This window comes from Salvelinus alpinus, chromosome 5 (genome assembly GCF_045679555.1).
Source record: "Salvelinus alpinus chromosome 5, SLU_Salpinus.1, whole genome shotgun sequence".
NCBI classification, from domain to species: domain Eukaryota; kingdom Metazoa; phylum Chordata; class Actinopteri; order Salmoniformes; family Salmonidae; genus Salvelinus; species Salvelinus alpinus.
Genome location: NC_092090.1, coordinates 101,197,001 through 101,215,871, shown reverse-complemented (window position 1 = coordinate 101,215,871; position 18,871 = coordinate 101,197,001). Strand labels below are relative to the sequence as shown.

Here is an 18,871-nt window from a genome sequence, read left to right as displayed (position 1 = left end):
AGAGAGCTGCTGCTCCTGTTGCTTAGGCAACGGTAGGCAGGATGTCAGACAGAGAGAGAGCTGCTGCTCCTGTTGCTTAGGCAACGGTAGGCAGGATGTCAGACAGAGAGAGAGAGCTGCTGCTCCTGTTGCTTAGGCAACGGTAGGCAGGATGTCAGACAGAGAGAGAGCTGCTGCTCCTGTTGCTTAGGCAACGGTAGGCAGGATGTCAGACAGAGAGAGAGCAGCTGCTCCTGTTGCTTAGGCAACGGTAAGCAGGATGTCAGACAGAGAGAGAACTGCTGCTCCTGTTGCTTAGGCAACGGTAGGCAGGATGTCAGACAGAGAGAGAACTGCTGCTCCTGTTGCTTAGGCAACGGGAGGCAGGATGTCAGACAGAGAGAGAGCAGCTGCTCCTGTTGCTTAGGCAACGGTAGGCAGGATGTCAGACAGAGAGAGAACTGCTGCTCCTGTTGCTTAGGCAACGGTAGGCAGGATGTCAACGAGTCACTCACCACCCACCAATTTTGAAAACATATAGCTTACTAAATTGTCTGAAACCTGAACGTTTTAGTTCATATTACTACACACCGTGTCTTACCTTGCTTCAAAAGGAGCCTAGCCAAAATCTGACCATAGAAACGGGGGAGGCAATTATTTTATAAAGACTTCCTCATAGCAGAGGAAGTCTTTATTATGCCGTTGAAACCAGAATGTCTCTCCTGTTCTATTGGTTTTCATATCAACTTTCTTCAGTTGTCCAGAAGGCACTATCCTAGTCATATTATCAACCCATCCTAGTTGTTGCATCTTCAGATTCTCCCTTCTCTCATCAGGTGCTCTGTTTAGAATGGTACTTTCCTGCGAATTTGAATTTTGGCATATGTTTGGGAAAAAAGTTTGAAAATGCCTGTTTTATTGGCTGCTTCATTACAGGAGTTGCATGTTCTGTTAAGATTAATTACCATAATTCTAAATGTGATTTGTCATTCTGAGTACCATGGGTAGACGCCCTCACGGGTTACGCACCCAATGCATTGTGGGTCCGGTATTGTGTATTGGGTAAGTGTATTGAGTACAAAATAACATTTACTTCTCCTGAATGCTCTTCGTTTAACACAAAGCCGTCTCTATAACAATGGACCACTATCAACTGTTGCTAGGGTACTTAGACGAGATGTGAGCTACGAAATCACAGTTGGAAGTAGAGCAGTGGAAATCTTTGTCACGGCTGTTGAATGAAGAGGACCAAGGTGCAGCGTTGTGAGCGTACATATAATTTTTTTTATTAGAAATGCCTGACCAAAACAAATAGAGACATAAAAAGGATCTCTATTTGGTTTGGTCAGGGTGTGATTTGGGGTGGGTATTCTATGTTCTATTATTTGTATTTCTATGTTTTGGCCGGGTAGGGTTCTCAATCAGGGACAGCTGTCTATCGTTGTCTCTGATTGAGAACCATACTTAGGTAGCCCTTTTTCCCACCTGTCTTTGTGGGAGGTTGACTTTGTTTGTGGCACATAGCCTTAAGCTTCACGTTTGTTTTTGTTTATTGTTTTTTCGGGGGGCTAGATTCTAATTGGGGCTAGATTCTAATTGGGGCTAGATTCTAATTGGGGCTAGATTCTATTTGGGGCTAGATTCTAATTGGGGCTAGATTCTAATTGGGGTTAGATTCTACTTCGGGCTAGATTCTATTTGGGGCTAGATTCTAATTGGGGCTAGATTCTACTTGGGGCTAGATTCTATTTGGGGCTAGATTCTAATTGGGGCTAGATTCTATTTGGGGCTAGATTCTAATTGGGGCTAGATTCTATTTGGGGCTAGATTCTAATTGGGGCTAGATTCTATTTGGGGTTAGATTCTAATTGGGGCTAGATTCTATTTGGGGCTAGATTCTAATTGGGGCTAGATTCTAATTGGGGCTAGATTCTAATTGGGCCTAGATTCTATTTGGGCCTAGATTCTAATTGGGTTTAGATTCTAATTGGGGGCTAGATTCTAATTGGGGTTATTTTTTTAATTTTTTTTAATTTCACCTTTATTTAACAAGGTAGGCAAATTGAGAACACGTTCTCATTTACAATTGCGACCTGGCCAAGATAAAGCAAAGCAGTTCGACACATACAACAACACATAGTTACACATGGAGTAAAACAAACATACAGTCAATAATACAGTGAAAAATAAGTCTATATACAATGTGAGCAAGTGAGGTGAGATAAGGGAGGTGAAGGCAAACAAAATATATATATAAATAAATAAAAATAATAATAAAATAATGTCAGTAATTTGTCAATGTCAATAATAATAAAAAGGCCATGGTGGCGAAGTAAATACAATATAGCAAGTTAAAAAAAAAACACTGGAATGGTTGGTTTGCAGTGGAAGAAAGTGTAAAGTAGAGATAGAAATAATGGGGTGCAAAGGAGCAAAATAAATAAATAAATACAGTAGGTAAAGAGGTAGTTGTTTGGGCTAAATTATAGATGGGCTATGTACAGGTGCAGTAATCTGTGAGCTGCTCTGACAGCTGGTGCTTAAAGCTAGAGAGGGAGAAAAGTGTTTCCAGTTTCAGAGATTTTTGTAGTTCATTCCAGTCATTGGCAGCAGAGAACTGGAAGGAGAGGCGGCCAAAGGAGAAATTGGCTTTGGGGGTGACCAGTGAGATATACCTGCTGGAGCGCGTGCTACAGGTGGGTGCTGCTATGGTGACCAGCGAGCTGAGATAAAGGGGGACTTTACCTAGCAGGGTCTTGTAGATGACCTGGAGCCAGTGGGTTTGCCGACGAGTATGAAGTGAGGGCCAGCCAACGAGAGTGTACAGGTCGCAGTGGTGGGTAGTATATGGGGCTTTGGTGACAAAACGGATGGCACTGTGATAGACTGCATCCAATTTATTGAGTAGGGTATTGGAGGCTATTTTGTAAATGACATCGCCAAAGTCGAGGATCGGTAGGATGGTCAGTTTTACGAGGGTATGTTTGGCAGCATGAGTGAAGGATGCTTTGTTGCGAAACAGGAAGCCAATTCTAGATTTAACTTTGGATTGGAGATGTTTGATGTGAGTCTGGAAGGAGAGTTTACAGTCTAACCAGACACCTAGGTATTTGTAGTTGTCCACATATTCTAAGTCAGAACCGTCCAGAGTAGTGATGCTGGACGGGCGGGCAGGTGCGGGCAGTGATCGGTTGAATAGCATGCATTTAGTTTTATTTGCGTTTAAGAGCAGTTGGAGGTCACGGAAGGAGAGTTGTATGGCATTGAAGCTCGTCTGGAGGTTTGTTACCACAGTGTCCAACGAAGAGCCAGAGGTATACAGAATGGTGTCGTCTGCGTAGAGGTGGATCAGAGAATCACCAGCAGCAAGAGCAACATCATTTATGTATACAGAGAAGAGAGTCGGCCCAAGAATTGAACCCTGTGGCACCCCCATAGAGAATGCCAGAGGCTCGGACAACAGGCCCTCCGATTTGACACACTGAACTCTATCAGAGAAGTAGTTGGTGAACCAGGCGAGGCAATCATTTGAGAAACCAAGGCTGTCGTGTCTGCCAATAAGAATGTGGTGATTGACAGAATCGAAAGCCTTGGTCAGATCAATGAATACGGCTGCACAGTATTGTTTCTTATCGATGGCGGTTATGATATTGTTTAGGACCTTGAGCGTGGCTGAGGTGCACCCATGACCAGCTCTGAAACCAGATTGCATAGCGGAGAAGGTACGGTGTGATTCGAAATGGTCGGTGATCTGTTTGTTAACTTGGCTTTCGAAGACCTTAGAAAGGCAGGGTAGGATAGATACAGGTCTGTAGCTGTTAGGGTCAAGAGTGTCCCCCCCTTTGAAGAGGGGGATGACCGCAGCTGCTTTCCAATCTTTGGGAATCTCAGACGACACGAAAGAGAGGTTGAACAGGCTAGTAATAGGGGATGCAACAAATTCGGCAGATCATTTTAGAAAGAAAGGGTCCAGATTGTCTAGCCCGGCTGATTTGTAAGGGTCCAGATTTTGCAGCCTTTTCAGAACATCAGCTGACTGGATTTGGGAGAAGGAGAAATGGGGAAGGCTTGGGCGAGTTGCTGTGGGGGATGCAGTGCGGTTTCCCAAAAAGCACCCTATTCCCTACTTAGTTCACCACTTTTGACCAGAGCCCTACGGGACGTAACCTAAATCCTACATTATACAGTATATCAGGGATGATGAGGATGTTATGTAACTGTGTCTGGTCGAAAAGAGGGGATTTTCTACGTTAGAAGGGATCGGTGTGTGAGTGTGTGTGTGCGTGTGCGTGTGCGTGTGCGTGTGCGTGTGCGAGTGCGAGTGCGAGTGTGTGTGTGTGTGTGTGTGTGTGTGTGAGGTGTGAGTGCCTATAATAATAATACATGGGACGACAAGCCTCAATTTGTCAGGGGCATTAGTATCTGTATAGAAGAGCAACGGTTAACATTACTGTATAGCATTACTGTTAGCATTACTGTACAGCATTACTGTTAGCATTACTGTTAGCATTACTGTATAGCATTACTGTATAGCACTACTGTTAGCATTACTGTTAGCATTACTGTATAGCATTACTGTACAGCATTACTGTATAGCATTACTGTACAGCATTACTGTTAGCATTACTGTTGGCATTACTGTATAGCATTACTGTATAGCATTACTGTTAGCATTACTGTATAACATTACTGTATAGCATTACTGTTAGCATTAGTGTATAACATTACTGTATACCATTACTGTTAGCATTAGTGTATAACATTACTGTATAGCATTACTGTTAGCATTACGGTATAACATTACTGTATAGCATTACTGTTAGCATTACTGTATAACATTACTGTATAGCATTACTGTTAGCATTACTGTATAACATTACTGTATAGCATTACTGTTAGCATTACTGTATAACATTACTGTATAGCATTACTGTTAGCATTACTGTATAACATTACTGTTAGCATTACTGTATAACATTACTGTATAGCATTACTGTTAGCATTAGTGTATAACATTACTGTATAGCATTACTGTATAGCATTACTGTATAACATTACTGTTAGCATTACTGTATAACATTACTGTATAGCATTACTGTATAGCATTACTGTATAACATTACTGTTAGCATTACTGTATAACATTACTGTTAGCATTACTGTATAACATTACTGTATAGCATTACTGTTAGCATTAGTGTATAACATTACTGTATAGCATTACTGTTAGCATTAGTGTATAACATTACTGTATAGCATTACTGTTAGCATTACTGTATAACATTACTGTATAGCATTACTGTATAACATTACTGTATAGCATTACTGTTAGCATTAGTGTTAGCATTACTGTATAGCATTACTGTATAACATTACTGTTGGCATTACTGTATAACGTTACTGTATAGCATTACTGTTAGCATTATTACTGTTAGCATTAGTGTATAACATTACTGTATAGCATTACTGTTAGCATTACTGTATAACATTACTGTATAGCATTACTGTATAACAGTAATGCCCTCTGTCTCCTCCCTTCCTCTCCTCTCTATCCCCTCCCTTCTGTCTCCTCCCTTCCTCTCCCCTCCTCTCTGTCTCCTCCCTTCCTCTCCTCTCTATCCCCTCCTCTCTGTCTCCTCCCTTCCTCTCCTCTCTATCCCCTCCCCTCTGTCTCCTCCCTTCCTCTCCTCTCTAACCCCTCCTCTCGGTCTCCTAAATGTCAGAGCAATAGCAGTTTCCATGATACAAGTCAACAGTTGTTTGCTAACTGAATTCGATTTTACCACAACATAAGATAGAGATCCAGTATAGAAACACAACCGATATTCTAGATAGGTGCACAGTAGAACCATTCTATTCCATTCTATGTTCTTCCATCACATGACAGCTCAGACTAATTCTCTCCCTCCTCTAAAGCCATGCCACGCACACACACACACACACACGCGCACGCACACACACACACACACACACACACACACACACACACACACACACACACACACACACACACACACACACACACACACACACACACACACACACACACACACGCACACGCGCGCGCTGATCCTTTATTTAAAAAAAAAAGAAGGAAAATGTCACCCACAAATTATCATTCCACTTCTCTGGAGACATCATTACTGTTGGATTATGGGTCTGACTAACATTTTCAGGATTGGAACGTGTACTACAACGTGTTCCAGTTTCCCGCCAATATCCAGCAACTTCCACAGCCATTGAAGAGGAGTGGGACAACATTCCACAGGCCACAATCAACAGCCTGATCAACTCTATGTGAAGGAGATGTGTCACGCTGCATGAGGTCACACCAGATACTGACTGGTTTTCTGATCCACGCCCCTACAGGTATCTGTGACCAACAGATGCATATCTGTATTCCCAGTCATGTGAAATCCATAGATTAGGGACAAATGAATTTATTTCAATTGACTGATTTCCTTACATGAACTGTAATTCAGTAAAATCTTTTGAATTTGTTGCATGATGTGTTTATACTGTTTTGTTGACTGACATGGGTGGTTCTGAGGTAGATTTAGATAATGGAACAGCGGATTAGGAGAGATGGACTCTGGGTAAGGCGGCAGTGTTTATATTGACGTGTTTACATCCCATGGAGATTAACGTAAGCAGAAATGAGGCGGTCTCCAAGCAGATGGAGCAGCGACAGGGTATGTTACATCTGCCATCTGCAGTTTCTCAAGGTTTGTTGAGAAATACAGAGAGAGAGAGAGAGAGAGAGAGAGAGAGAGAGAGAGAGAGAGAGAGAGAGAGAGAGAGAGAGAGAGAGAGAGAGAGAGAGGAGAGAGAGAGAGAGAGTTTGAGTTCTTGAGTTTTTATAAAACCTTTATTTTATACTCAAATGTTAACACAAATAATAACACACTGTCTTTTCAGAAATGAATCAACAAATGTACTTCCTAAACGAAAAATAAATAAATACATAACATCTACATTCAACTTATTTCTTCAGCAAAAAATAATTTCCCCTCCTCTACAAAACAAAGCGCTCCTTCGTATGCCCACTTCTCCTCAAACAATATGAGATCTTTTACAGCTGAGAAGAACTCAAAATCTACTTTTATTCTTGCTTTCACTAATCCTTTAAAAACACATCTTACATCCTGCCCATATCCCGTTTCTATCTTATGTTTCCTACTCAGAAAAATGGACATCTTAGCTTGTCCCAAAATAAAATTTAACATTTGACATTTTCTTTTCTGTTGCTTACTATATCTAAACCCCAAAATAAAAACAGTGTTATTGAAAACCTCCCCTACAGCTTTAAACAAAGATTCCAGCATTTCCAATAGAGGTTTTATCCTCTCACACTCCATAAAACAGTGAAAAATAGTTTCTCTTATATTACAAAAAGGACATCCATCTCTAACATCTGAGTTAATAACAGATATAAAAGCATTAACTGCAATGATACCATGTAAAACCCTCCATTGCATATCACCAGTACCCTTTTGTAACGGTGGCTTGTACAGTGCTCTCCATTCTGGCTTTACTTTATCATCAATGCCCAATTTTACCCTCCATGGAGTGTCTTTTCTATTTTTCAATTTATCTTTGTTCAACACCTTGACACACCCCCTATACAAGTCCTTCCCATTCACCTCATCCAAACCCACCTCCTCCAACCCTCTCAAATCCATCAATAACACCTTTCTTTCTGACTCTGAGATATTTGGTGTAATCCCTAGTCTTGGAAATGAGACGTCTTCATCTTGTATATTCTTCTTGTGGTTACTAAGGATACCCCACTCTTCCGCTGACAGAGCCTTCCTGCAGCTCCCCAACATTTGTCCGACAATCCTTTCCGACCTCATCCCCAAATGTTCAGCCACCCGTCTTCCATCCATTAAGGCGGGCCCAGCCATGGCCATTAACTGTTTTAAGGTGATTATTTTGCCCTTCACCAGAATCTTGGAGAAATGTGGAACAGCTGCAGTTGTACAATCCAGTCTTGCCCCATACACCAGCGGTTCCTCCAACAGCCAATGCACTGACTCCGCTGAATTTCGTCTGGACACCTTCATTATGCTCCACACTCTGAGAAGGCCTCTGTAAAACGGAGGTACTCCCTCCCTAGAAATCTGTCTACTATCAACCAGAAATAAAGCCTTCTTTAATCCTAATCCTCCAACCCTCTGTAATACAAGACCTGCCACCCCTCTCCACACCACATTTTCCGGTCCTTAAAGCAACCTTTGAATAAACTGAAACCGGAAAGCAGCAGCTCTACTAGCAAGATGTACAAGACCTTGTCCCCCCTCCTCTTTTGACAAATACAAAACACTTTGTGGAACCCAATGATATTTATCCCAAAAGAAATCCACAATAATTGCCTGTATCTTAGCCAGAAGGCCAGATGGTGGTTCTAAAACTGACAACCGATGCCACAGTGCAGAGGCAATCACATTGTTAACTATAATAGTGCGCCCCCTATATGACATACGAGATAATAACCAACGCCATCTCCTCATCCTCCCTTCCACCATTTCAACCACCCCACTCCAATTCTTTTCCATAGTCCCCTCATCTCCTAGGTACACTCCAAGATACTTAAAACCTCCCTTACACCATTCTAGCCCCCCTGGCAAAGCCATGATCCCTCCAGCCCATTTTCCAATCTGTAAAGCACAACTCTTTTCCCAATTTACCTTTGCAGAGGATATTCCCCTAAAACGATCAACCATTATACTCAAACTATCCACCTCCGCTTGATTTTTCACTAACACAACTACATCATCAGCATAGGCTGAGAGACGAATAGGAGGAATATCCTCTGAAAGGTACACCCCTTCAATGCGACTTCTAATGCTATTTAGTAGTGGCTCTATAGCAATGGCATACAACATCCCTGACAAAGAACATCCCTGCCGAATACCTCTACACACTTTAAAAGGAGCACTCAAACCACCGTTAACTTTCAATACACTTTCAATGTCACCATATATCACCTTTATCATGGCAATAAAACCCGAGCTGAACCCAAACGCCTCAAGCGTGTGCCATAAATATTTATGTTCAACTCGGTCAAATGCCTTTTCCTGATCAATTGAAATTAGACCAGCATCCAACCCAATAGCCTTAGAGACGTCCAAAAAATCCCCTATCTGCCTGCCAGGAACACAGTAGGACTGGTCCGTATGTATGATTTGCCCCATCACCTCCCTCAGCCTGTTGGACAAAGCCTTTGACAATATCTTATAATCAGTGCACAATAAAGCCACCGGCCTCCAGTTCTTCACCTCCCTAGGGTCACCCTTTTTGGGCAATAGGGTGAGGACAGCCCTTCTGCAGCTTATTGGTAGTAACCCTCCGGTTAAACTATCATTAACTACTGCTAGCCAATCCTCTCCCAACATAGCCCAAAAAGACTTAAAAAAGTCAACGGGAAGCCCATCAATGCCTGGTGCCCTTCCATTTTCCATGCCTTTTAATGCAGTGTATAACTCCTGCAAAGACAATGGTTGCTCCAGCTCAACCTGAGCTTCTGCAGCCACCTTTGGGAGCCCATCAAAGAACTGTTGTGTCACTGTTTTATCCTCTTTGTACTCACACTTATAGAGCTCAGCATAGAACTCTGCTGCCCTCTTTCTAATTTCACTCGGGCTAGTGAGCTCTTGTCCAACAGCTGATTTGAGACAATGAATAATTTTTCTTTGTCCATTCTTTTTCTCTAAACCAAAGAAAAACTTGGATGAGGCATCCATTTCAGATATTCCCTGAAACTTACTTCTCACCAATGCCCCCTGTGCTCTGATACCCAGCAGGTCTGCCAATGCAGCTTTTCTCCTCTTGAGGGCCTGAGTATGGCCTCGATCTCCTGTGGTCTCAACCAACGTCATGAGTTCCACTATTTCAAACTCTAAGGCTTTCATTGATCTGGTGATATCCTTGGTGACATTCCTCGTGTATTGATTACAGAATTGTTGAATCTGGATTTTCCCTATATCCCACCACTGTTGAAGTGATATAAAACTGGCCTTTTGAGACCTCCACCTCTCCCACAAAAAACTGAAACATTTCCTGAAATGAGCATCACTCAATAAAGTTGTATTAAAATGCCAGTATGCACTTTTGGGTTTTACATCATTAATGAACACCACCTCTGTTATTAAACAATGATCAGAAAATCCCACTGGGGTTATCACACTTGATTTACAGACCTGAGATTGATGCTCAAAACAATAAAACCTATCTAACCTAGCCATAGAGATGATGTTCTCTCTCACATGCGCCCAGGTGTACTGCCTTGTTCCTCCATGTTGACTCCGCCAAATATCACACAATTCATGTGTTACAATAAGGCGTTTTAAAAAAGTCCTTGAGGCTATATGAGGTTCTTTGTGATTTCTATCTAAATCGCTGACTGTGCAGTTGAAATCCCCAGCAATAAATAAATAATCCTCTTTATTACATTTCTCAATGGTATTTGATAATGTCTCTAGAAAACATACCCTCTCAACTGTCACCACTGGGGCATATACATTTATCAGACACATAGTGATGTTTTCATACCTTGCTCTGACTTTTAATAACCTCCCCTCAACTATCTCCTCAATCTCATAAGACAAAGGCAAAACCCCTTTTGAGAACAAAATAGCCACCCCCCCACTTTTTGAGTTTTTATGACTACACACCACTGTCCCCCCCCCACTTCTGTTGCCACATAACTTCATTTTCCAAATTACTATGCGTTTCTTGTAGAAAAATTATGTCACTTCCCTTTCCCCTAATTAACTCATACACCATGGCTCTTTTTTTACCATCTCTTGCCCCATTTACGTTTAAAGAAGAAATCTTAAAACTGCTCATGAATGAAAAAAATATACAGAGGATGATACAGCCACCACATCTCTTTACAGAGTTAAAACTGCAACTGAACTCTTTCATTTTCTTTCGAATTTACATCACTTATCACTCTCGTGACCACTTTCTTGAGTCTAGCAATTTCAGGGCTTTTCAACCCTCCTCCTGTAATTTTTGACATCAGAAACTTTGCTGATTCAATAAACAATTCACTTTCAGGGAAAAAATCAGTTACATTGTAATCCTGCATATATTTCTTCCCTTTTGTCAATTTCAATAATTGACGTATCTTCTCAATTCCATATCTCCCTTCTATCCCATTTGTCTCGCTACATTGTTGTGACGCGTCAGAAGACTCACTCTCGCTATCCTCCCCAGAAGAAAACTCCACCATCTCTACCACTTGTTCATCTTCAACTGATTTATCACTCTCTACCTTTCTCTTAGAACTAGACCCTTCACCCCCCCTTACGTTCTTCCTTTTACTCCTAGGTATTTTGAAAACATCTGCTTCTTTTTCCGTTATTTCAATCTCCTCTTGCCCTCCAATTTCATTTTCCAGCACCACCTCAGCGACGGCAGTCGCAATCTCACCACCTGTTTCCCCTCCCTCTTTTTTCTGATCTACCACGATTTCCACCTTATCCACAATGCCTTCTTCTCCTACTTTTCCAACCACATCTGCCCACCTTCTCCCTTCCCCTGCACCCTTAGCATGTTCATCTCTTCGCGGTGGTGCGTTATTTGCACTAGCACTATAACCACTACCGGTCTCAGCGCGCTCATTCTCGGGACAACTGCGCACCAAATGCCCCTCTTTTCCACAACCAAAGCATTTCATTGATTCCGTCGAAGCATAAAATACATAATCAAATCCATCAATCTTAAAACTGAACGCTAAATTCAGTTCATCTAAGTCCTTTTTTAAAATCATATGCACTTGTCTCCTATGAGACACGACATGTTTCAGCAACGGAGATTTGCATCCAAAAAGAACTTTCTTTATTGTAGATACGATTTGACCATGACGAGATAACTCTCGCTCCAATATTTCATCTCTAACAAAAGGTGGCACGTTAGACAGTATCACTTTTTTCGCCGGATTCGTAAGCGGAAATACTTGCGTCTGTGCCTCCCGCAACACAACACCCGTCTCGACTATTTTATTCACCTTTTCAATAGAATCTAAAAAGATCACTACAGCGCTATTCATCCTTGAGGCTGATTTGATGCTATCATACCCAATGATAGCACCCACAGCCAGGCTACATTCTTCTACTGAACACCCTGCCGCGGGTGGAATCTTTACCCCATGCCTCTGGCTAAGTTTTTCAAACTCTACACTTCCTAGAGTGGCCATTTCAACCAGCCCCACCCGCTGGTTGTGCCCTCGCGAAAAAACAAACAAACAACCTCAACGATCCCACCACCCTTATACGTGCTTAATGATAGTTAAACAATATACCCTTAAAACAACTAAACTAATGAATATATATATATCTACATACCAAAACCCAATAGAGTGAAAAGAAATTCCATTCGCTCTCACAAACACTCCTGCTTGACAACTCACTCCCAGCATGCACTCCAACGAGAGAGAGAGAAACAGAGAGAGAGAGAGAGAGAGAGAGATGGGAAGAGAGCGAGACAGGGAAATATTTCACCCAATGGGACAAACACCCCATTGAAACCCTGCATGCCGAATTCTGGAATTCTGAATTCCTACATGTCCAGAGGAAAACTACAAACAATGCATGCAGGGCAGAATTAGGCCAATATCCACTAATAATAAAAACTCAAAAAAGAGCAATTCAGTTTTGGAAACATCTAAAATACAGTGACCCCCTCTCATATCATTACCAAGCCCTGCAATGCCAATTACCTCGACTAACCTGTACATTGACATGGTACTGGTACCACCTGTATATAGCCTCATTACTGTTATTTTATTGTGTTTCTTTTGATTCTTTTTCATTTCAGTTTATTTGGTAAATATTTTCTCAACTCTTCTTGAACTGCACTGTTGGTTAAGGGCTTGTTATGTCAGCGTTTCACTGTAAGGTCTAGACTTGTTGTGTCACGCTCGTGAAAATGGACGGACCAGGCGCTCTTCAGCAGGCCTGCGCTGTAGTCCACTCCTCGTCTTCTCTCCGGTATCCCTCGTTGCACTCCTCCATGGACTCCCATTCGGGCTCTGGCCCTCTCCGCTGCTCAGCCGACCACCCCTCCCTGCACCCCTCCCTGCACCTCTCCACCCCTCCCTCTCTGGCCCTCTCCGCTGCTCAGCCGACCACCCCTCCCTGCAAAATAACATCTTGGGGTTTCTGTGGCCGCGGCGTCGTCCTTCCTGATTTCCTGACTCCCGCCAAGGAAGGGTCTCGCATCCTCCACATGATCTCTTCCCGGGTCCAACTCACTTTTCCCTCCGTTGCACGCTGCTTGGTCCTTGTTTGGTGGGATATTCTGTCACGCTCGTGAAAATGGAATGACCAAGGCGCAGCGGGATTAGAGTTCCACATCTTTTATTCAGGTGAAACTTCTACAAAACAACGAAACAACAACGAACCGTGAAAGTAGCGGTGCTACACGCATAATACACAAAACAATATCCCACAATGCAGGTGGGAACAGGGACACCTGAAGTATGATCCCCAATTAGAGACAACGAACATCAGCTGCCTCTAATTGGGAACCGTGCCAAGAGCACCAACATAGAAATACATAACCTAGAACAACCCCTAGTCAAGCCCTGACCTACAACACCAAGGGCTCTCTAAGGTCAGGGCATGACATGTTGTATCGGCGCATGTGACAAATACCGTTTGATTTGATTTGAGCAAAGAAAATAGTCCCTTTATCCAGCTGGTCCTGGGGCTGAGTTCACTAACCTGTTCTACTAACACACTGAAGCCTCAGTCCCCTCATCCAGCTGGTCCTGGGGCTGAGATCACAAACCTGTTCTACTAACACACTGAGGCCTCAGGACCAGAACATCCAATCAATCAGAATAGACCAAATTACAACACAGTCAAAACAAAACTACATCACCTATTGGGAAACACAAGCACAAACACAAAGCAACATGCAGTGCTATCTGGCCCTAAATCGACAGTACAGTACACCATGGCTAACTATTTGACCATGGTCACATATCAAAACCTTGACAAAGTACAGGCTCAGTGAGCACAGCCTTGGCATTGAGAAGGGTAGACACAGGAAAACCTGGCTCCCTGTAGAGGAAAGGCTGTGCAACCACTGCACCACAGCAGAACCTGAGACGGAGCTGCATTTCCTGACAAAATGTAAAAAACATAAAACAATTAGAGTGTCATTTCCCCAAATTTGAAACCCTTATTCAAGGTTTCAAAGACCTCTCTGATGAGGATAGGCTACCCGTCCTGTTGGGGGAGGACGCAGAGAGCTGTGGGTTGGCAGCGCACTACATTGCTGCCTGCCATAAGATGAGGGACAGTGTCTGACAGACCAACCAACCTGTCCTCAATGCCATTGTTATTGTCCATTGTATGTTTATTTTTACCCTTGATTATTGTTGTTACTGATTGTCCCGTTGACAATCTTGATGTATTATTATGAATAATAATAATATTATTAAATATTGTAAATTAGGTAATTAATTTCCAAAGTAGGCTTTGTTACGTCATGCAAATAAATCAATTTGAATTAGATATTTGACAGATATAGAGACCGAAGTAAAGAGATGTGAAGAGAGAGAGAGAGAGAGAGAGAGAGAGAGAGAGAGAGAGAGAGAGAGAGAGAGAGAGAGACAGACAGACAGACAGACAGACAGACAGACAGACAGACAGACAGACAGACAGACAGACAGACAGACAGACAGACAGACAGACAGACAGACAGACAGACAGACAGACAGACAGACAGACAGACAGACAGACAGACAGACAGACAGACAGACAGACAGACAGAGAGAGAGAGAGAGAGAGAGAGAGAGAGAGAGAGAGAGAGAGAGAGAGAGAGAGAGAGAGAGAGAGAGAGAGAGAGAGAGAGACGGGTGCTCTCCCAAAGGGCCGTCAGTTCAACATTTACTTTTGATGTACATTTGGTTGAGTCAAAAACAAATGTTACCATGTCATTGGATTTAGGTTAAAGGTTGGGTGAAAAATAAATATGAAATGCCCTTTACATTGATGCAACCAGTTCTTGCCCAGTGGGCTGTGTGAGGTCCAACAACCTGTGGAGCGGAAATTGAGCACACTGGGTTTTTTCCATCTCTGCACAGGTGCTGTGTGTGTATGTGTGTGTGTGTGTGTCTGTGTGTGTGTGTGTCTGTGTGTATGTGTGTGTATGTGTGTGTGTATGTGTATATGTGTGTGTGTGTGTGTGTGTATGTGTATGTGCGTGTGTGTGTGTGTGTGTGTGTGAGTGTGTGTGTGTGTGTGTGACACACTGACCCAAATCACACGTGTCAGCCATTTCCCGTTTGTCCCCGCTGATGCCCTCAAACACTCCCGCTGCTGCAACGAGGTCAAACACGCGTCTAACCAGGTACTGGAACCCCAATGTTAGGCAAATGTTGATTCGACAACATATAATCATAGTAGAGGGCAGAAAGAGCAGTAGAAAACAGATCGTATTGAGTTGTGTGTACTCGTCAGCACAGAAACTATACCGTTAAGACTCCACATCAGAAACTACAGTACAGTACAGTAACTATACTGTTAAGACTCCACATCAGAAACTACAGTACAGTAACTATACCGTTAAGACTCCACATCAGAAACTACAGTACAGTAACTATACCGTTAAGACTCCACATCAGAAACTACAGCACAGTACAGTAACTATACCGTTAAGACTCCACATCAGAAACTACAGTACAGTAACTATACCGTTAAGACTCCACATCAGGAACTACAGTACAGTAACTATACCGTTAAGACTCCACATCAGAAACTACAGTACAGTAACTATACCGTTAAGACTCCACATCAGAAACTACAGTACAGTACAGTACCTATACCGTTAAGACTCCACATCAGAGACTACAGTAGAGTAACTATACCGTTAAGACTCCACATCAGACACTACAGTACAGTAACTATACCGTTAAGACTCCACATCAGAAACTACAGTACAGTAACTATACCGTTAAGACTCCACATTAGACACTACAGTACAGTAACTATACCGTTAAGACTCCACATCAGAAACTACAGTACAGTACAGTAACTATACCGTTAAGACTCCACATCAGAAACTACAGTACAGTAACTATACCGTTAAGACTCCACATCAGACACTACAGTACAGTACAGTAACTATACCGTTAAGACTCCACATCAGAAACTACAGTACAGTAACTATACCGTTAAGACTCCACATCAGAAACTACAGTACAGTAACTATACCGTTAAGACTCCACATCAGAAACTACAGTACAGTAACTATACCGTTAAGACTCCATATCAGAAACTACAGTACAGTAACTATACCGTTAAGACTCCACATCAGAAACTACAGCACAGTACAGTAACTATACCGTTAAGACTCCACATCAGAAACTACAGTACAGTAACTATACCGTTAAGACTCCACATCAGGAACTACAGTACAGTAACTATACCGTTAAGACTCCACATCAGAAACTACAGTACAGTAACTATACCGTTAAGACTCCACATCAGAAACTACAGTACAGTAACTATACCGTTAAGACTCCACATCAGAAACTACAGTACAGTACAGTAACTATACCGTTAAGACTCCACATCAGAGACTACAGTACAGTAACTATACCGTTAAGACTTTACATCAGAAACTACAGTACAGTACAGTAACTATACCGTTAAGACTCCACATCAGAAACTACAGTACAGTACAGTAACTATACCGTTAAGACTCCACATTAGACACTACAGTACAGTAACTATACCGTTAAGACTCCACATCAGAATCTACACTACAGTACAGTAACTATACCGTTAAGACTCCACATCAGACACTACAGTACAGTAACTATACCGTTAAGACTCCACATCAGAGACTACAGTACAGTAACTATACCGTTAAGACTCCACATCAGAAACTACAGTACAGTAACTATACCGTTAAGACTCCACATCAGAAACTACAGTACAGTAACTATACCGTTAAGACTCCACATCAGAAACTACAGCACAGTACAGTAACTATACCGTTAAGACTCCACATCAGAAACTACAGTACAGTACAGTAACTATACCGTTAAGACTCCACATCAGACACTACAGTACAGTACAGTAACTATACCGTTAAGACTCCACATCAGACACTACAGTACAGTACAGTAACTATACCGTTAAGACTCCACATCAGACACTACAGTACAGTACAGTAACTATACCGTTAAGACTCCACATCAGAAACACTTTTTTGGTTACTACATGACTACATATGTGTTATTTAATAGTGTTGATGTCTTCACTATTATTCTACAATGTAGAAAATAGTAAAAATAAAGAAAAACCCTGGAATGTGTAGGTGTTCTCAAACTTTTGATTGGTCATGTATATATAGTATATATATATATAGTTACAATATTATTATTATATTATTATTATTATTACTATTAAAAGTCTATATAATATTGTACAAACATAATATTGCGATATGTAACTATCAATTTCCCCCCCCCCATCACTGAATGACACCCTATATTGTACTACTTCTGACCAGATCCCTATGGGCCCTAGTCAAAAGTAGTGCCCTGTAAAGGGAATAGGGTCCTATTTGGGAAACAGATTATGAGCCACTCTGTTAGAATCAATACAGACAGCATAGCAACTGTCAATCAAAATCATGAACAAAGCAACAGCTCCTGTTGCCATAGCAAACACAGTGATGTCTGTCTGTCTGTCTGGATGTCTACCTAACCTCAGAAGAAATCCTCTCTCTGCCTACACAAAGACACACACACACACACACACACTTATGGACAATAAAACACAATGAGTGAAAGGTAGAGAGCTACCCGTTATTAATTATTAAATGACTTCTTCGTCTTACCTGGAACATCCCTGGTGAAGTGCCCTTGTCTGGAAGAGTACATCCCAGCAGCTCAGCCAGAAACTTTGCCATGTAAGAGCTGAGAGAGGAGGGTGGTTCTCCCTGGTCCAGCACTGGACAACAACACACAAATACGCACACCGACAGGAACCACACACACTGACGGAAACCAGGCAAACACACGCAACGCTGCTGGTCGTCCTTCACTACTTCAAACAGCGACAGGAGCCACGCACATACGCACACACCGGCACTGCCAGGCGAGCTCGGCTGTCTGTCATCCACCGTAGAAAATCCCTCTAACTTATTTGTCGTCCTGGATAATCTCCTCTTCATCCCTCACAAGTCTCTGTCTTCCTCGTGTCCCTCACACCTTCTGGAAAAAATACATGGTACAGAATGATGGTGTGTGTGTGTGTGTGACAGAGAAGCGTGCGCCAGCTGAAACGACGGCGGGCGTTGGGTTCAGTGCGGCTGAATAGCCCTGCGCGAGCTCTCCTATCACCTGCCAGTCTCTTCACTACTGAATGAACGGGACTGGAAGAGCAGAGAGCGAGAGGGTGGGACCAACCAAGGAGGGGCTGGACTGCGCTGGCTAGCCGGTCTAGGCACTTTTCATCGACCAAGGCCACCCTTTCTATGTGCTGCGGAGGGCGGACCAATTAAAAGAGACACTTAAGGCCAAGCAACCCCCCCCCCCCCCCTTTCACACAAGAGCCGTACGCTGTTTCATCTGACCTCTACGCGTTCCCTCCCCTGCCACACACACACACACACACACACACACACACACACACACACACACACACACACACACACACACACACACACACACACACACACACACACACACACACACACACACACACACACACACACACACACACACACACACACACACAGCCTTCCATACAGGGCAGAGTTGCTAATCTAATCCCGGTAGAGGAGTGGGATAGGTTGGGTTAGAGATGGGTTTATAAACTGTGCTGCCGCCTGCTGGGTTCGGGGGCTTTACAGATTATCAT

General features: G+C 42.7%; 1 protein-coding gene across 2 annotated transcripts in view; it reads right to left on the bottom strand.

The window, feature by feature from the left end:
• The window catches only part of LOC139577352 (ras-GEF domain-containing family member 1B-A-like), a 160,085-nt gene extending 141,723 nt beyond the window's left edge, over nucleotides 1–18,362 (bottom strand). The window contains exon 1 of one of the 2 annotated variants that reach the window (XM_071404404.1): nucleotides 17,847–18,362. In XM_071404404.1, coding sequence (XP_071260505.1) covers nucleotides 17,847–18,182 — 336 coding nt within the window. In that variant the 5' untranslated portion in view covers nucleotides 18,183–18,362. The remainder of the gene's footprint in view (nucleotides 1–17,846) is intronic. The other variant, XM_071404405.1, reaches the window with a different exon arrangement.
• Nucleotides 18,363–18,871: the final 509 nt, after the last annotated feature.